The 20,417-nt window shown below is 49.1% G+C and overlaps 1 protein-coding gene across 4 annotated transcripts in view; it reads right to left on the bottom strand.

Annotated features, from left to right (window-relative positions):
• LOC140403193 (proto-oncogene vav-like) overlaps nt 1-20,417 on the bottom strand; it is a 115,043-nt gene that overhangs the window by 8,969 nt on the left and 85,657 nt on the right. For 3 of the 4 annotated variants that reach the window (XM_072490938.1, XM_072490942.1, XM_072490941.1), the window contains exons 14-21: nt 20,123-20,255; nt 18,630-18,739; nt 16,952-17,053; nt 6,862-6,953; nt 5,851-5,876; nt 4,807-4,849; nt 3,524-3,660; nt 1,906-1,971 (exon numbers count right to left, since the gene is read on the bottom strand). In XM_072490938.1, the coding sequence (XP_072347039.1) occupies nt 1,906-1,971; nt 3,524-3,660; nt 4,807-4,849; nt 5,851-5,876; nt 6,862-6,953; nt 16,952-17,053; nt 18,630-18,739; nt 20,123-20,255 (709 nt within the window). The remainder of the gene's footprint in view (nt 1-1,905; nt 1,972-3,523; nt 3,661-4,806; nt 4,850-5,850; nt 5,877-6,861; nt 6,954-16,951; nt 17,054-18,629; nt 18,740-20,122; nt 20,256-20,417) is intronic. The other variant, XM_072490940.1, reaches the window with a different exon arrangement.

Below are 20,417 nucleotides of genomic sequence, written 5' to 3'. Positions count from 1 at the left end.
GTATGTTGAGAAGAAGGATATTGGGCAGGATTCTCCGCCCCTCGACACTGGCACCACGGACCGCGCTGGACGTCGAACTGACCGCTGTGCTCTGGACCCCACTGGTGGCAGGGTCGGGGTTAGCGCCCGCGCCCCAGCGGGAGGATGCTAATGTCTTAGTGGACCTGGCACCAGAGTCTCCGGGCCCTTGCGATTCGCCGATCCTCTGGGCCTGATATCACGTGGGGGCGGATCTCGGCTGGTATTTACCAGCGTAGCCCTAACGTGGTGGACCTGACCGTGGGCAAAGGGGGTAACCCCTTAAGGGAGCTATCCCCAATGTCCAGCCGAGTGCCACCCTCGCCACACACAATGCATGACCTGCCCACTCTTCTTCTTCCAAACCCTGCCCCATCGCGCCCCAAGAGACTCCCCAAAATAGGAAACATCCTTCAAGACCCCCCAGATAGGGAGACCCCCCTGAGACCCCATAGAGAGGGAGACCCTCCACCAGAGATCCCCTGAAAAGGAAACCCCCCTGAGACCCCTGGATTGGGGGACCCCCCCAGAGACACGTGGCTAGGAGGACCTCCCATACAGACCCCCCAACAAAAGGGACCCCCCCCCAGAGATATTCCAATCACCCCGCTTCATGCTTGAGTAATTTTGAAGTGCTGAGCTGGAAATAGACAGCACTTAACTGTCTTTGAAGTGGTTGATGTTTGTAAACATGTTGGATACAGCATTTCAGAGTTACTCCTCCATGAAGGGAGATCAATGAAGCAAGGCTCACAGCTGTGTTTATAGAAGCTGTCAACCACAGCCCACTAAGAGAAATTAATGAATGGCTTGCAGAGTATGGGCGGCACGGTAGCCCAGTGGTTAGCACTGTTGCTTGACAGCGCCAGGGTCCCGGATTTGATTCCCGGCTTGGGTCACTGTCTGTGTGGAGTCTGCACGTTATCCCCGTGTCTGCGTGGGTTTCCTCCGGGTGCTCCGGTTTCCTCCCACAGTCCCGAAAGACGTGCTGTTAGGTGAATTGGACATTCTGAATTCTCCCTCAGTGTACCCGAACAGGTGTTGGAGTGTGGCGACTAGGGGTTTTCACAGTAACTTCATTGTAGTGTTAATGTAAGCCTACTTGTGACAATAAAGATTATTATTATATAAAGATCTGAGGGGTTTCAACACAGATCAGCGCTTTCCTCCTTCCAGGAATAGACATGTGGTGCTTCCTCTGTCTGAGCCAACAGGTGTATTGCCCAGGTGAGTGATACAACAGTAGTTTTTCTCACTGCTCATGTCTGGACTGCTCTCTAGCTTCCAAACAGGAGTCTCTTTTCTGGGGGACCTGTGGCGTGAGTTCCTTTAGTTAGGGTGTCCCTGGGTAGGGTCCCTTTAGTTAGGGGATCACCTGGGGGGTCCTTTTCGATAGGGGGGGTCTCAGGGGATCCTTTTAATTAGAGGTGGGAGCCCCCCAATTCAGGGGTCTCGGGGGGTGTTCCATTACTCAGGGGTGTCTGGGGGGGGTCCTATCAAGGGGATCTCTGAGGAGTCCATTTAGTTAGGGGATCTCTGGTGGTTGGGGGTCCCCATCCAGGGGGTCTCGGTGAGGGGGTCCCCCTATTGAGGGGATCTCCAGGGACGGGCAGACCGGGTTACCCCCATACTTGGGGCAAGGAGGGTTGAATTGCAATGCGGAGGTGGGCAGGAAAGGAGGAGGGGCCGCTTTGCGATGTGGGGGGCAGGGGGGGGGTTGACCTACCCCGCTCAAAATAGCGGCCGAATAGCGGGATTCCCTCAGGAATCCTCGTATTCACAAAGGATGGTGAATTGAGCGCAAACCAGTTCCAATTCAGTTCAGGCGGGAGTCTCCAGAATGGAGAATCCCGGCCAGTGTCTACAAATCGAATTTGTTTTACTTACACATACAAAGGGTTTTACTTTGGTACACGGGAACCAGCCAATCTCATTCGTGGATGTATTCCTTCCCTAAAGCCATTGAAAGAAAAACACTTCTCAGATATCTTTAACCTTTGTGTAAACTCACCACTATTTGATGGTGGGATATTACTCTGGATAACACGAAGAACAGGAACCCTGGCCACCAGGTAAGCATTCTCTCAGGTATCGACCAATATTGACCTTACCAACACTGGTGGTTTATACGTCATTCCAGAAGATCTGCATCGACTTTCGATGTCAGACCCAGATTTCTCAATTGGGCGCTGCACCATATTCAGGTGTTGGTCCTCAGTATACCGCTCAAGAGTTCCCCTTTAACGTCAACTTCAGCTCAGCTCAAGTTGAGTGTTCATGGTTAGACGTGGGGTCACAGTGGGGAGGAGGGTCTCTCAGTCGAGCTCTGGTCTTTATCTGAAGCAGCTTATCTCATTCAGTGTAGGGGTAGGATGCCATTCGTGAGAATATTGGCCTGCTTAGACTGTGCTTCAGCCCAATGTGCAGTAATAACACTGCTCATCCGATCGGCTAAGTTGGCTCTTTCTGTGCCATTTCCTTGTTAAGATTCTAAAATCATTGCTGTTTGATGATCTACTGGGTAAAACCATTAACTAATTAACATTAAGACTTGTAGATACCCAGCTCAACAAAGTAATGTGCCTCATCTTGGGTATCCTCCGATCTATCCAACATCCCAGGCTCCCAGGCCTGGGTAACATCCCGCCTCCCGCGCATAGAGAGGGAGATTTCGACAAGAAATCGCCTGGAGAAGGTCTACACCAAACTAAGCCTAGCCGCTACACAATGACCCCCTCAATTTACCTGCTGCCGCTTCCTATCCCGCCAGCCTGTGTGGCTCAGACCTCCGTGCCAGGGGGTAACAGCAGAGGCCTTGTGGCAGCAATATACCACCATTAAAAAACACTTCCTCATCACAGATCCCACACAGGCCCCGCCCGCCTTCAACCGGCCCGTCAACGTCAGGCACTCCTCGACCATTCCAGCACTGGCCAAGGCCTTCATGCAACAAACTGGCAGAGTGGGGCCTTGCGGGGGACCCGGACTGCAGCTGTGAAGCCTTCCCCGCTCCCGCCCCAAATCAATAACTCACGTCAATGAAGGCTGCCCCTTGACAGAATTCAGCGAAGAGCTCAGAGCGCTCCATTCTGTCACCGCGGAAGCTATTATGGTGTCGACTGAACACATTTTTAAAAAAGTATTTCCTTTTTAAGCATAACTTCATACCCACCCTGTCGTCCCTCTTGGGGAATAGTGGGAGAAGTGGTGGGAAGATTCCGAGCTGATTATCAGCCCACTGATCCGCGTTACGAACACTCCAGCTGTGGCCAACAAGCCCTGGTTTTGGACCTGAACCCAGAGGTCCTGGCCCAGGGGCAGTACCTACTGTGCCACAAGACCTCCTTGATGGAGTATTGAAGGACATACAATCATTACAGTGGTGACGGAGGCCATTCAGCCCATCGTCACTCTTTGAAAATGAGCAGGAACATCAAAAGGGAACAATGCAAAAGTCTGCCCGACTGCCAGGAGGAATGTCGTGGCTACTTCCGTCTCTTCTTACCTCCCACCAATGCTGTTCCACCTCTGCTTTGGTGAGTTCCACGATATGTCCTAAACTCAACTTCAAAGCAGGTCCAAAGGCCACGGGTGGAGGAGGCATCCCATAATATTCTTGGCAGACTTCTGTCTTGGGCAGACCTGAAAGGGAGACGACAGAGGCCCAGAAAGGGAGAGGAGGTGAAAATCTGTGAAGTTCCCAGCGTATCGTGAACGACAGGATTTGTAGAATTTGCCTCATTCATGATGCCCTTTCGCTCTCCCCACTGTCCCCACTGATCAAAACGAGGAACAGCTACACTCTAGATCTCATTAGCAACGAACTTCATTGCGGCCAAATAGTGGAGGACTGACTTATTCTCATATACCTCTTGTGTCTTTAATGCATTCAGTTGCAACGTTATTTAGGAATGACTCGTCTCTCCGCTTAGCAAATGCGTTGCTTATGGGCCCTGTCCAGCACTTCACAAATTGCAAATTTCCTCCCCTTCACTTTAGCGGAGGCGGTGGCATAGTGTTATTGTCGCTGGAATGGTAATCCAGAGACCCAGGGTAATATTCTGGGGTCCCGAGTTCGAATCCCACTAAAGGTAGATGGTGACATTTGAATTCAATTAAAAATCTGGAATTGAAAGTCTAACGATGACCATGAAACCATGTTGTAAAATCCATCTGGTTCACTAACGTCCTTCATTTTGGACCTTTCCCCAACTTCAACATTTTTCTGACTAATAAACAGAAATGCTCGAGATTTCTTTGTTAAAAAGTGACGCTAAGGTTTTGCTCATGGATTCTCCCGCAGAAGGTCCCTGGAGAATAGGCCTTGAATTAAAAGAGACTCCTCGACAACCCTAATGTTTCCTTGTAGCTTGAGGACAACAGCCAGACACCATACTCAAACACATCAAACGGGAGCCACGTTAAGCTGTAACACCGCTTCCATTTCATTGATTACACAGTAGCAGTCCTCGGCCAACGTTAAGCACTTGAGCCACTGCGGAAATTTGGCAGAACCTTTGAAAATACAGCTGTGAGCACGCATTCCAAGTTTCCTTTGTGGGATTTAGAATACTCTAGTATTGAATAACAGCTGAGTTCTTAAACTTGAGCTTGTTTATCACCATACAGAGAGTAGCTTAGCCAGGTTTCTTCAAATCTATCAGTAGCTTAGACGTATTTTTATTGCTGCTAGTCCACCAACCTCCAGATTTCATCTAATTTACACAAAAATGCTTTATTCTAATCACATAATTCTTTGAGTCGGTTTAAATGGAACAAGTTGCTTACCTGTTTTGATTGTGCGGCTCGGTGGAATTCTGTTACTTTTACTCTGCGGAGGAGAATATTTTGTGATGAATTTAACATTGTTTACAGCCCGGGAAGCTTCTTTCAACAGCATCACACAGTTTATTCCAGGTTCCTCCATCCAAACCACCATCCATCGAACCCTAACCCTAACCCTCTATCATTTACTGGTGTCCTCCACAATTCCTCACTGCCCGCCCACAAATCCCCCCATTCCTCAGCCCCCTCCTCATTCCCCAGCCCCCTCCCCATTCCGCAGTGACATCCCCAGGCCCCTCCCCCAATTCCTGTTTCCCAGGCCCCTCCCCCATTCCCCAGCCTCCTTCCCTTTCCTCAGCCCCCTCCCCATTCCCGAGTCCCCTCCCCAATCCCCAGCCCCCTCCCATTCCCCAGCCTCCTTCCCATTCCCCAGCCCCATCCTCATTCCCCAGCCCCCTCCCCATTCCGCAGTGACATCCCCAGGCCCCTCCCCCAATCCCATTTCCCAGGCCCCTCCCCCATTCCCCAGCCTCCTTCCCATTACTCAGCCCCCTCCCATTCCCGAGTCCCCTCCCCAATCCCTAGCCCCCTCCCCATTCCCCAGCCTCCTTCCCATTCCCCAGCCCCCTCCTCATTCCCCAGCCCCCCTCCCCATTCCGCAGTGACATCCCCAGGCCCCTCCCCCAATCCCCATTTCCCAGGCGCCTCCCCCATTCCCCCATTCCCCAGCCTCCTTCCCATTCCTCAGCCCCCTCCCCATTCCCGAGTCCCCTCCCCAATCCCCAGCCCCCTCCCCATTCCTCAGCCCCCTCCCCATTCCCGAGTCCCCTCCCCATTCCCCAGTCCCCTCCCCAATCCCCAGCCCCCTCCCCTGCCCCTCCCCATTCCCTCCCCCCTCCCGGCCCCTCCCCATTCCGCAGTGCCCTCTCCCAGGTGCCCTCCTGGTAGATGACAAGATAATCTATTGAATCCCACCAGGTTGTTTAATTATTTATCACAGCAGCCTTAATAGAAGCAGCAAAGAGTAAGTTAAAAATTCACAAGTACCTTGGTCAATGTTGATGATCCACTGTCTGTAAATAAATAACATGAATAAGATTTAAAACTGGGGGGGAAGGCCCCCAGATTTCAGCCAGCGAACATCCCTCAAACTAAATCACCTTTCTCCTCATGATAGGTTGAAGCATGAATATTGGCCAAGACTCCAGGGAGAACTCCCCCTTTATCTTCAAACGAGAGCCTCAGGATCGGTCACATCCAGCTCAGAGGGCAGACAGGGCCCCAGCCTAATGTCTGACCCAAAGAACGGCGCCTCTGGCAGTGGGAGCACCCCTGCAGTACTGGCAGTGGAGAATCAGTAGGTGGGGGGGGGGGGGGGGGGGGGGGGGGGGGGGGGGGGGGGGGGGTGGTGGTGCTGCGGGTCCTGAATCCGCAAACTTCTAACTCCGAGGTGAGTTTTATTCACCGAGCCACGCCTGACACTCGATGGTGGACGTGGGCTGGTGCCATACTGCGAATCTGACGATCATATTTGTCTGTCTGCTAACTCTCCATCAACATCTTATTATGTGACGGGATGCCTGAAAAGCTTAAAGAGTGGCCAAGCAGGCTAGACCTTTGGACCTGATAGTAATGAGCATATCTGAAGGGGAGTGTATCAGAGTCAGCAACACAGGGTGGTGTTTCCAAGGACTGGCCTGGAATCTCCAGGATTGAAGATCGATCTCCAAGAACCTGCTGTGTGCTACCTTGGAGCCAAATCATCGGCACATTGAAAACAATTGGTTTTTTTTTTGTCATTTTCCTTGAACGTGTCTCTGTACCAGATATAAAAATATTGAAAATGGGGGAAGGAGAGGCTGATTGGCTGACAGTCAACCATCGTCCAATTGGATAACGAGTCTTATAGATTTCTGATTGGCCGAGGGAAGGCAGCTCGTCACGAGGATGGATGTGTTGACCGACTGACGGCTGGAGCGCGGGGTCATGCCCTGCGGTGAAACCTCCCGGGTGACGTTTTAGCACAGTTGGCAACCCTAGTGCCGGGATGAGTCTTACCTTGTCTGCCGCATGGAGTCACTCTTCCCAAACATTCCTTGTGAGCTGCAGACTTGCACTTGCTACAGCGATAGCCCTGGAAGAAGGTGCCCCTGTTGAGCCAGAGGAAAGAAAGATGTTAACTGATTTTGGGGTTGGTGTCGCGTCAACCTTGTATGGAACCATGAAACCATCGTAAAGTTACGGTGCGGAAGGGGGCCATTCGGCCCATCGTATCTGAGCCGGCCAAAAAAGAGAAGAAAGAAACCAGCTGCTCCATATCCTTGCCAGCTGCAGCACTTCCAGCGCAGATCCAGGTTCCTTTTAAATGAGTGTTTCAGCCTCAAACACCAACTTAGGCGGCGAATACCCGAAGCCCACCACCTTCTGGGTGGAAACAATTTTCCTCATGTCCCCTCTAATCCTTCTGCCAATCAAATTAAATCTGTGCCCCCTGGTCATTGTCCCCTCAGTTAGGGGAAACAAGGCCCCTCATAATATTGTACACCTCAATTAGGTCACCCCTCTGCCTCCTCTGCTCTCAGAAAACAACCCCAGCCTATCCAATCTCTGCTCAGAGCTGCAATTTTCCAGCCCTGGCAACATTCTTGTAAATCTCCTCTGCACTCTCCCCAGAGCAATTGTGTCCTCCCTGTAATGTGGTGACCAGAACTGTACACAAAACCCCAGCTGTGGCCTAACCACTGTATTATACAGTTCCAGCGTGACATCCCTGCGTTTGTATCCCATACCCCGCCCAATAAAGGAAAGGATCCCATATGCTTTCTGGACCACCTTGTCCACTTGTCCCGTCAAGGGCCTGTTGTAACGCACTCTAAGGTCTCTCACTTTCTCAATCCCTCTCAATATCTTCCCGTTCATGGAGTATTCTTTCTTTCTTTGTCCTCCTCAAATATCTTACCTCACACTTTTCCGGATTGAATTGCTTTAGCCACCTCTCCATCCACTCAACCAAATCATTGATACAATTCAGGAGTCGACAGTTATCCTCTTCATTATCGACGACATGGCCAATTTTTGTGTCATCTGAAAATTTCCCAATCATGTCTCCGACATTTAAATCCAAATCATTAATATGTGCAACAAGCAGCAAGGGGCCTCAACACTGAGCCCCGTGGAACACCACTGGAAAACCACTTTCCATTCGCAAAAACATCCATCAACCTTTGTTCCTAGTCACTGAACCAATTTTTAATCCGACACATCACCTTTCCCTGTATCCAATGGAGTCTAATGTTTCTGACCAATCTGCCACATGGGACATTGTCAAATGCCTTACTAAAATCCATGTAGACAACATCCACTACACTACCCTCATCAAAACTCCTTCTTACTTCCTCAAAAATGTTTATTAAGTTAGTGAGAGATGATCTTCCCTAACAAATCCATGTTGACAATCCCTGCTCAATCTGTGCCTTTCTAACTGGTGGTTTAACCTGCCTCTCAGAATAGTTTCTAATAATTTACCCAGCACCAATTTACCGGCCCATACTTTTCTGGCCTAGCCCGCGCACCCTTTTCAAAATAATGGTACAACATTCACACACCTCCAGTCCTCTGGGACCTCACTGTATCTAGTGAGGATTGGGAAATGATCCTCAGAGCATCTATTTCCTCCCTGGCTTCCTTCAACAGTTTGGGATACAATCCATCTGGCCCTGGATATTTACCCACCTTCAAGCTTGCCAGTCCCTCCAGTACGTCCTCTGTCATTATGCTTATTGTGTCTAATATTTCACACTCGTCCTCTTTAACTAGAATGTCTAAATCATCCCTCTCCTTAGTGAAGATAGAGACAAAGTTCTCATTGAGAACCATGCCCACATCTTCTGAATCAACCCACATTACCACGTTACTAACCCCACCTAACCTGCACATCTTTGGACACACTAAGGGGTAATTTAGTGTAAACCTTACCTTTTCCATAGTCATTCTCTTGCTCTGAATGTGGCAGTGCCACCCTTTTTCTTTGTGGGGATGTATCTGCACTGCGCCCGGAGAATTTCACCTTTGAATGCCTCCCGCTGATATGCCACAGCTTTTCCTTCTAACAGCTGGATCCAGTCCGCTTGCGTCAGCTCATCTCTCCCCCTTTTAAAAATTTGTCTTCCCACAATTTAGAACTTTTGCTCCTGATCTATTTTTGTCCTTTTCCATAATGATGCTAAATCTAACTATATTGTGGTCACTATTGCCAAAATGGTCCTTCACTGCTACCACTTGCCGAGTTTCATTTCCCGAGTCTAAATCTAGGATTCCCCCAATCTCGTTGAGGCTTGTTACGTGTTGGCTAAAAATAGTTTTCATGAATGCAGTTGAAGAATTTTGCGCCCTCTGTGCCCTTCGCACTAGTCATATCCCAACTGATCTTCGGGTAGTTGAAGACCCCAATGATTGCTGCCGTATTGTTTTTGCACTCAGAAATCTCTACATATTTATCTTATTAATAATAATAATAATCTTTAGTCATGTCATAAGTAGGCTTATATTAACACTGCAATGAAGTTACTGTGAAAAGCCCCTTGTCGCCACATTCTGCCACCTGTTCGGGTACACAGAGGGAGAATTTAGAATGTCCAATTCACCTAACAGCACGTCTTTCTGGACTTGTGGGAGGAAACCGGAGCGCCCGGAGGAGAACAGACACGGGGAGAACGTGCCGACTCCGTGCAGCCAGTGACCCAAGCCGGGTATCGAACCTGGGACCCTGGCGCTGCGAAGCAACAGTGCTAACCACTGTGCTACCTTGCTGCTCTTCTCACCCCTTCCACTATTTGGGGGTCTGTAGTACAGTCCCAACAGTGTGGCAACCTCTCTTTTACTTCTGAGCTCAGCCCAAAGGGGCTAGTTTAGCACACTGGGCTAAATCGCTGGCTTTTAAAGCAGACCAAGGCAGGCCAGCAATGCGGTTCAATTCCCGTACCAGCCTCCCCGAACAGGCGCCGGAATGTGGCGACTAGGGGCTTTTCACAGTAACTTCATTTGAAGCCTACTTGTGACAATAAGCGATTTTCATTTCATATGGTCTCATTTGATGCATCATTTAGTGCATCAGCCCTCCTCACAGCGGTAATTGATTCTTTAACCGATAATGCTGCACCCTCCACTTCTTCTTATCCCCCTCCCCATCCCGCCTGCAACATCCAGGGATATTGAGCTGATGTTTTTGTCCCTCCTTGAGCCAGATTTCCATTATAGCCATGATATCAGGCCGCCATGTGTCTATCTGCACCTTCAACTCATTGGCTTTATTCGCTACTCCTTGCATTTACGTATACACACTGCCAAATTTCCGTGCTGTCCACTTTTTAACCGGTGCTCCTTCTGTCTTTCAGAGTCTTTTCTCATCTCCCATTCCCTGTTCTGAATTTTCCCTCAGATTTCCGTCCCCATGCCAATCTGGTTTGAACATCGATTGGGCTACACTTGGAGCACTGTAAACAAACAAACAAAAATTCCTACAGTGTAGAAGGAGGCCATTCGGCCCATCGAGTCTGCACCGACCCTCTGAAAGAGCGCCCTACCTAAGCCCACCCCCCCCGCCCTATCCCCATAATCTCACTCAACCTTTTGGACACTAAGCGACAATTTATCATGGCCAATCCACCTAACCTGTACATCTTTGGACAGTGGGAGGAAACCGGAGCACCCGGAGCAAACCCACGCACACACGGGGAGAACGTGCAGACTCCGCACACACACACAGTCACCCGAGGCCGGAATGGATCCCGGTCCCTTGGTGCTGTGAGGCAGCAGTGCTAACCACTACTAACCAGTATTGGCCTCCATATTATAAAAATAAATATGTAGAGGCACTGGAGCATATGCAACAAACAAAAAAAGGATTAACGGTGAGGTACTACTTGTCAGGATTGGTTGAAGAAAGTGTAATTCTTGACTGTGGAAAGGAGATCTTTATGATATGGTCTGACAAGGTAGGTACAGAGATGTTTCCACTTGCTGGCAGGATCAGAACTCGGGTCCATAAGTATGAGGTAGTCACTAATATATCACGTCGGGAATTCAGGAGAAACTTCTTTATCCAGGGAGTGGCAGCCATACGGAATACCACAGTTGAGGCGGAAAGGGTAGATGCATTTGAGGGGAAGTTGGACTGAAAGGAATAGAAGGAGACGTTGATGGAGTGAGGTGAAGTTGGGGAGGAGAAGGCTTGAGCCGCTGGACCAGGTGGCAGCGCCCTGTCTTCTTTCTAAGAGCCGGTGCAGACTCGATGGGCCGAATGGCCTCCTTCTGCACTGTAAATTCTATGATATGATAAATTCTCTGACACAAACACTTTGCGACTCTGTAATTACCCAGAGTTACGGCAGGTGGCGGCACTGAGCAAGGTGTCTCACCATTCTCCTGCAGCGCCACCTGCAGGAATCCGTCCCAACTCACAGGCTCAGTCTTTCAAACCCACAATTTCCCTCCCTCCCGTAATTGCTGTATAAACGTTTTCACCGTGCATATTGAGTATTTGGGGATTTACCAGAACCTTCGGACGCGAAAGCAGTTTGGTTTCTTGAAAATCAATTATGCAACGTGCACGAAGCAGCCATTGCTTCCATTTGCACCACTTGAAAAGTGTCCACCCCAATGGCACTCCTGCGGTGTAATATGGAGCGGACCTGCCTTGAAGGCGCAGCCCAGAGGCGAGCAATGAATTGCGGCATCCGGCCTCGGTCTATCACCCCTGTCCCTGGGGCTGCATGTGGGGAAACGGCAGCCCCCTTCGCTCCAGATCGCTGCCTAGTTTGCTGAAGAGTGCCGCCTGACCTCAGAATCTTCACAGTGCAGAAGGAGGCCATTTGGACCATCGAGTTTGCACTGGCCCTCTGTGACACCGCGTGGTCCAGCACGGTAGCACAGTGGTCAGCACGGTTGCTTCACAGTGCCAGGGTCCCAGGTTCGATTCCCGGCTTGGGTCGCTGTCTGTGCGGAGTCTGCACGTCCTCCCCGTGTGTGCGTGGGTTTCCTCCGGGTGCTCCGGTTTCCTCCCACAAATCCTGAAAGATGTGCTGTTAGGTGAATTGGACATTCTGAATTCTCCCTCAGCGTACCCGAACAGGCGCTGGAATGTGGCGACTGGGGGATTTTCACAGTAACTTCATTGCAGTGTTAATGTAAGCCTACTTGTGACAATAATAAACATTATTATTATTCTACCTTAATCCTCCTCCCTGGAACCTTGCACACAAATGTTGGTGGAATTATGGATAGTAATGAAGACCATCAGAGGATACAGCAGGATTTAGATCGGTTGGAGACTTGGGCGGAGAGATGGCAGATGGAGTTTAATCCGGACAAATGTGAGGTAATGCATTTTGGAAGGTCTAATACAGATGGGAAATATGCAGTAAGCAGCAGAGCCCTTAAGCAGAGGGACCTGGATGAACAGGTACACAGGTTACTGAAAGTGGTAATGCAGGCGGAGAAGGTGGTCCAGAAGGCATACGGCATGCTTGCCTTCATCGGCCGGGGCATTGAGTATAAGAATTGGCAAGTCATGTTGCAGCTGTACAGAACCTTAGTTAGGCCACACTTGGAGTATAGTGTTCAATTCTGGTCGCCACACTACCAGAAGGAAGTGGAGGCTTTGGAGGGGGTACAGAAGAGATTTACCAGGATGTTGCCTGGTCTGGAGGGCATTAGCTATGAGGAGAGGTTGAATAAACTCGGTTTGATCTCACTGGAACGACGGAAGTTGAGAGGTGACCTGATAGAAGTCTACAAAATTATGAGGGGCATAGACAGAGTGGATAGTCAGAAGCTTTTTGCCAAGGTGGAAGAGTCAATTACTCGGGGACATAGGTTAAAGGTGCGAGGGGCAAAGTTTAGAGGAGATGTACGAGGCAGGTTTTGTACACAGAGGGTGGTGGGAGCCTGGAACTTGCTGTTGGGGGAGATAGTGGAAGCAGATAGGATAGTGACATTTGACAAATAGATGAATAGGATGGTGTCTTGAGAATGTCACTCCAAGAAATGTTTGTCTGCTCATGTTACTGCAGTGATGTCAGAGTGTGGGTGGAGCTGAGCTCTGGCTCTGCTTTTTAGTTTCACTTTGAGAAAAGCTTGGGTGTGTCTGATTGTTTTGTTTTTGTTTTCAGTGTTGGAGCTGAAGCCAGACAGAGCAGGTGTACTGCTGATCTCTCTGCCATGAAAAGACTGTCTCTTGATCATTTGGTGAATTCAGAATTATAAATGTTTTCAGTGGTGAATGTAAACCTGATGTGCTTCTGTTAAAAGGTGTTTCTTTTGTCTTCTGGATGTTGTTTGGGAAGTTATTGAGGATTACTTAGTGTTGTATTATTTGGGGGTTGTATTTGAATTAATGGTTGCTAAGATGTTCACTGTATGTTTTAAAAAGCACAGTAAGAAGTCTTACAACACCAGGTTAAAGTCCAACAGGTTTGTTTCAAACACTAGCTTTCGGAGCACTGCTCCTTCCTCAGGTGATCTCCACATCATGTTTAAAAAGGTTAACTTGAGTTCATAGAATAAACATTGTTTTGCTTTAAAAAATGTTTTTCCATTTCTGCTGTCCCACACCTGTAGAGTGGGCCGTCTGCTCCCCATACATAGAATTTACATGGAATTTACAGTGCAGAAGGAGGCCATTCGGCCCATCGAGTCTGCACCGGCTCTTGGAAAGAGCACCCTACCCAAGGTCAACACCTCCACACTATCCCCGTAACCCAGTAACCCCACCCAACACTAAGGGCAATTTTGGACACTAAGGGCAATTTTTCATGGCCAGTCCACCTAACCTGCACATCTTTGGACTGTGGGAGGAAACCGGAGCGCCCGGAGGAAACCCACGCACACACGGGGAGGATGTGCAGACTCCGCACAGACAGTGACCCAAGCCGGAATCGAACCTGGGACCCTGGAGCTGTGAAGCAATTGTGCTAACCACTGTGCTACCGTGCTGCCCCAATCTATTAAAAGTCGTGGGCCAGGTGAATTCCATGATACACTTCGGGGTTCTCTAAACAATGGCTCATAACAATGGGAATAGAGGGATATGATATGAATAGGGGCAGCACACGTGGCTAGCACTGTGGCTAGCACTGTGGCTGCACAGCGCCAGGGTCCCAGGTTCGATTCCCTGCTGCGCCAGTGACTGTGCGGAGTCTGAATGTTCTCCCCGTGTCTGCGTGGGTTTCTTCTGGGTGCTCCGGTTTCCTCCCACAGTCGAAAAACGTGCAGGTTAGGTGGATTGGCCACGCTAAATTGCCCTTAGTGTCCATAAAATGGTTAGGAGGGGTTATTGGGTTATGGGGATAGGGTGGAAATGAGGGCGTAAGTGGGTCGGTGCAGACTCAATGGGCCAAATGGCCTCCTTCTGCTCTGTCTGTTCTATGTTCTAGCCCTGGAAGGATAGTGGTTCTAGTTTAGACGGGCAGCATGGTCGGTGCAGGCTTGGAGGGCCGAAGGGCCTGTTCCTGTGCTGTACTTTTCTTTGTTCTTTGTTATCAGAAAGCAATCTGATTGCCATTTGAACACCTCGATCCAACCTGTATCCGCCACCCTCTCAGGAAGTTTAATCCAGACTCCAACCACGCGCTGGCTGAACAGAACGTTCCCTACCATCACTTCTACTCCTTTATCCCATCATTTTGAATCTGTGCCATCTGGCACTTGATGCTCTCTCGAATGGGAACAGTTTATTTACCCTGTCCACACCTCTCAGCATCTTAAATACCTCCATCAAGTCTCCCCTCAGCCTCCTTCTCTCCCAGGAAAACAGACCCAACCTCGCCAATCTACCCTCATCGTTACAGCTCTTTATCCCTGGAACCGGGGATAATCCACAGTTGAAGGAGAGCGTAGGCCAGGTACCCACAGCAAACCCCACACTAGCTGTGGAGGGACGGTGGGGTGTGGTGAGATGTGTGGAAATTCGGAAATTCTGCGCCCGTCAGGGAAATGGAGAGGTGGGGTTGGGGTTTTTTTAGGATTGGGAGCTCTGGGGGACTGTCGGCCAGCACTGCGTCAGAACAATGCAGGATCGGCATTGAAGTCTTCAGACACTGTCGTCATGGAACCCACCTGACAATCTCTGTATCTCTGCTAAAAAACCTGCTACCCTAGTTCCTCCCATTAGTTACCATCATCTTGCCAAGCTGAAACACAATGGGCACGATTTAACCAGAAAAAATCTTTGCCCAGATTTGGGCCCATTGATCAAGAGATACATAGAACATAGAAAATACAGCACAGAACAGCCCCTTCAGCCCACGATGTTGTGCCGAACCTTTGTCCTAGATTAATCATAGATTATCATTGAATTTACAGTGCAGAAGGAGGCCATTCGGCCCTTTGAGTCTGCACCGGCTCTTGGAAAGAGCACCATACCCAAACTCAACACCTCCACCCAACACCAAGGGCAATTTGGACATTAAGGGCAATTAATCATTGGCCAATTCACCTAACCCGCACATCTTTGGACTGTGGGAGGAAACCGGAGCACCCGGAGGAAACCCACGCAGACACGGGGAGGACGTGCAGACTCCGCACAGACAATGACCCAAGCCGGAATCGAACCTGGGACCATGGAGCTGTGAAGCAATTGTGCTATCCACAATGCTACCGTGCTGCCCTTAAGAACAAATAAATCTACACTATATCATTTTACCGTCATCCATGTACCTATCCAATAGCTGCTTGAAGGTCCCTAATGTTTCCGACTCAACTACTTCCACAGGCAGTGCATTCCATGCCCCCACTACTCTCTGGGTAAAGAACCTACCTCTGATATCCCTCCTATATCTTCCACCTTTCACCTTAAATTTATGTCCCCTTGTAATGGTTTGTTCCACCCGGGGAAAAAGTCTCTGACTGTCTACTCTATCTATTCCCCTGATCATCTTATAAACCTCTATCAAGTCGCCCCTCATCCTTCTCCGCTCTAATGAGAAAAGGCCTAGCACCCTCAACCTTTCCTCGTAAGACCTACTCTCCATTCCAGGCAACATCCTGGTAAATCTTCTTTGCACCTTTTCCAGAGCTTCCACATCCTTCCTAAAATGAGGCGACCAGAACTGTACACAGTACTCCAAATGTGGCCTTACCAAAGTTTTGTACAGCTGCATCATCACCTCACGGCTCTTAAATTCTTTTCATGGCAGAGAGAACAACAGTACACCTGCTTTGACTGGCTTCAGCTCCAACATTGAAAACAAAACCAAAAAAAAAAAGACACACCCAAGCTTTTCTCAAAGTGAAACTAAAAAGCAGAACCAGAGCTCGGCTCCACCCACACTCTGACATCACTGCAGTAACATGAGCAGCCAAACATTTCTTAAAGTGACATTCTCATGACACCATCCTATTCATCTATCTGTCAGATGTCACTATCCTATCTGCTTCCACTACCTCCCCCAACAGCGAGTTCCCGGGCTCCCACCACCCTCTGTGTACAAAACCTGCCCATTTGTTGGTGGCCGCAATGCTGGGGACCACCTCGCTATTCAATGGCACTCTGCTGGGTTTCTTGCCCTGGAGAGTTTCTTTCCGCCCAGGCCGCACCTCGAGTCATTTCTTGCTGGGCTCCTCGCAGGTCAGGGCGCCATTGTGTCTGGGTGCCCCGATGCTCGCCCTCCCCCACCACCATTTTCAGCTTAATGAATCATTTAAATATGCTGATTTGGATCACGTCCAGTGAGGGCGAGATCCTGGTCGTAATGTCCCATGACACTCCGTTAAATCTAGCGAGGCGCTTTGAGCATCGCACATCTTGCAAGAGGCCTCTCGTGAGATTCAACGGCTGCATCCTGACACCAAGTTGGGCGCAATGAAGCCAAAAATACGTGCCCAATTTCTCTCATTAAATATCCCACAGGAAACCCTCTGAATCCAAACAAATATCCATCAGTCCAAACTTTTACGATGCCTTAATTGCACCTATGGCTCCCAAAAAAGCCTTTCAAACCAGAATCCTTTTAAAAAAACATGACTACAGCAGTCACACACACTAACTCGGGCTTTTAACCCTTACTGCACCAACTACCTATAATATCTGAAATCCCAACATTAATTACAACTGTGGTTGATAGCCTGTCGCGGCAGGAAGCAGGAACTGTACCTCAGCAACATCTGGCAGGCTTTGCAGGTTGCAGATTCCTCAAACGAGTGCATCTGAAAATCGTGGCTATTCGAGCTCCCGTTCTCCGGGAAGATGTTCGACCTAAGGGACAATTCGCAATTAGGAGGGAGGCTGAAAAACTGCACCGGAACCCTTCCAATTGTAATCCACACCAACAATAAACTGGGTCTATTGTGAAGCAAAATTCAAGGCACGTGAGGTGAAATAAGGGGAGGATGACTGAATGGTGGGTCAGAGAGGTACAGGTGTTATACCTTCTGGTTTCCATGTGTTTGAAATAATCACACTTTAGACTCAAAATGCTGGAGATCCTTCAAGCATGTCTCTTTCAGCTCTCCCCGTGGCTGGTCGACTGAGAATAGATGGGCCGAATAGCTTTCTTCTGCACTGTAGGGATACATTGTACCTCGCGACATGGCTGTAGTGCAGCGGTAAATGCGGCACCCCAGAATATATATTCACATAATGAGTCCCTAGCTCTTTACAAATAATATCGGAATACAACAGTAGGTTTTAAGGAAGATCTTGAAGTTACTCCTTGTAGGAGAGAAAGGTTTAGGGGAGGAGTTCCAGAGCTTAGGCAGCTGAAGACAAGATCATCGATAGTGAAGTGATTAAAATTTCTGTGTAACCTCCGAAATTCTTCCCGAAGCCTGTTCGCCTCTATCTCTCCCCCCTCCTCCCACCCCACCCCTCCCTCCCTAAAGACAATCGTTAAAACGTTGGCGTCGACCTTGGGACGAGTGGTGGGGAAGTGGTATCATCACAGAATCCCGACAGTGCTGAAGGAGACCATTCAGCCCATCGAGTCCGCACCGACCCTCCGAGAGAGCGCCCGACCCAGGCGCAAGCCCCGCCCTATCCCCGTAACCCCACCTAACCTTTTGGACACAAAGGGGTCATTTTAGCATGGTTAATCCACCTAACGTACACATCGTCGGACTGTGGGAGGAAACCGGAGGAAACCCACGCAGACGCGGAGAGAACGTGCAGACTCCGCACAGACAGTTGCCCCCAAGGCCGGAATCGAACCTGGGACCCTGGCGTTGTGAGGTAGCAGTGCTAACCGCTGTGCCACAGCGCCATCCTTAGTCACTGGACTAATAATCCAGGGTAATGCTTTGGGGACCTGGGTTCAAATCCCACCAGGGCAGAGGGTGAAATGTGAATTCAGTAACAATCTGAGTTTTAAAAAACACATCTGGTTCGCCAATGCCCTCTTAGGGAAAGACACTGGCCAGTCTTAGCTGATCTGGTCCACATGTGACTCCAGACCCACAGTAACACGATTGACTCGCTCAGTTCAAGGGCAATTCGGGATGGGTAACAAATTCTAGCCCAGCCAGTGACACCCACAATCCGATCGATAAAAAAAGGATTGGAAGAAACACCCACAGCTTGGGTCTCTGTGTAATATTAAGGACATTTAGCCCCTCAAACCCCACATCCCTCTATACCCTAAACCAACAGAACTTGATCAGGCTTGATTTTGAAAGCTCCAATTGTTCCCAACCCCCCCGCCCGGGCCTCTTGGGATGGCCTAGCACTAATCTTTTGATCACCCACCCTTGCAACACAACAGATGTTATTCGGTGCTCCGAGTAGGACTGGTTAGCCGGTCTCGCTCACAACGCGCGACCCTTAACGTCAAACTTACAAAGCCATTTCGAACTGTTCCAGCCACTTTTTTTTCAGCTCCCTGGTCTTGAAGAAGAACTCGTAGCCGTTTTGTCCATGGCCCTCAATTAGGAGGAACATGTGGGTCCACTAGGAAGAAACAGAGAAAAGAGTTGAACGTTGGTACCGCTTGCAGTTCCAGAGAGCACTATCGCGTCAAAGTGCCCCAACGAATTGCTTCGGGTATATTAGCTGTGAAGGTGGCCACATTCTCTGTCCAGAGAGTAGTGAGATTGTTGGCCAGTTGCTCTTGATGTTTTGGTGGCGTTGGCTGAGGGAGGAATGTTGGCCAGGATGACGGAATAACTCCCTGTCCTTCTTCAACAAGTCCACGACGACAAGCCTGAGTTAATACGCACATAAGGCACTGAAGCAGGGGTGGGCCACACCGCTCGCGGGCCTGCTACATCATTCAATAAGATCGTGGCTGATCGACTACTTCAGCTTCACTTTCCTGCACTACCCCCATGCGCCTTGACTCCCTAGTGTCTAAAAATCCTATTGACCTCAATCTTCAATATATCGAATGCCTGAGTGTCTGGGATGGGAAACTCTGAAGAAATAACTCCTCATCTCAATTTGAAATGGCTGACCCCAAATTCTCGATGGTCCAGCCAGGGGAAAACAGGGGACGTTTGCGGCAGGCCTTCAACTGTAACAATTATGAGACCCTAGTGTGGGAATTCGGACCCTATACTGGAGAGCAGGGCACTGCTCGGAATCCAAGGATTTATTTTTAATCTTCATTGATTTACTTTTCCTGTCAATGATGTCTTCTTCAGGGTTGTTTCCTGATTTGCTTCCTTTCCCCTCTTCTATGTGGACGTGACTCCAGTGAGATTGTGGCATTTTCTCCATTCTTTTTCTGACCACAAGTGCACCGACTATTTGACCAGTCACAATACAGCCTCATCTTTCCCCACTGCACACAGCCACTTCAGCTACCAATGAAGAAATTATGAATGATAATTAAACCATAGAACCATAGAATCCCTGCAATGCAGAAGGAGGCCATTTGGCCCATCGAGTCTGCACCGACCCTCTGAAAGAGCCTCCTACCCACTCCCCCACCCTATCCCCATAACCCCATCTAATCTACATATCCCCCAAGACAGTTTTGCTATCTCTTATTACCACTCACTTCTTATAATGTGTGTTACTTGTGCAGAAGCAACGGGCATTATTCGCTTGTGCCCCCATAAGTCGACACAGTTTGAAACTGTGGATGCTGGGTTAGGAGATGCATGCTTGTAATGTGCAAGTCTGTAAATAAATACTTTTTAAAAAGTGTAGAATGATTGGGTCCATAGTTCCATCCTTCACCAATTGGCTTTCTGGCGTATCACAAGTACCACCCTGGTTACCCAATACCGCAAGGTGGGTATAATACTGGCGCTGGTCCAGGGTTACAGTGGAAGGTCAGTGAACAGGAAAGAGCACGGCTTTCTGAGAATTAACATGCCACACTTGTACCTTTTTGGATTCTCTGCTTCCCGATGGGTCATCCTTTATCTGGTAATACTGCAGGTCGATTACTTCCCTCATTTCATAGCTCTCTCCTTTGCGTTTGCAGACAATAACAGCTTTATCGAATAAGAATACATATCTGTTTACAAAACAATACGGCATGATTAGTGGCTGTACAGCCAAGATTTTAGAAGCAACAACTCTCAATGTACTAACTCCTATTAATTTATTACAATTTAAACATTTAAAAAATAAATTTAGAGTACCCAATTTTTTTTTTTTCCCCCATTAAGGGGCAATT

The sequence above is a fragment of the Scyliorhinus torazame genome, chromosome 27, assembly GCF_047496885.1.
Source record: "Scyliorhinus torazame isolate Kashiwa2021f chromosome 27, sScyTor2.1, whole genome shotgun sequence".
In the NCBI taxonomy this organism is placed as follows: Eukaryota; Metazoa; Chordata; class Chondrichthyes; order Carcharhiniformes; family Scyliorhinidae; genus Scyliorhinus; species Scyliorhinus torazame.
The sequence above is the reverse complement of the archived record's forward strand: the minus strand, read 5'-3'. Positions and strand labels throughout refer to the sequence as shown.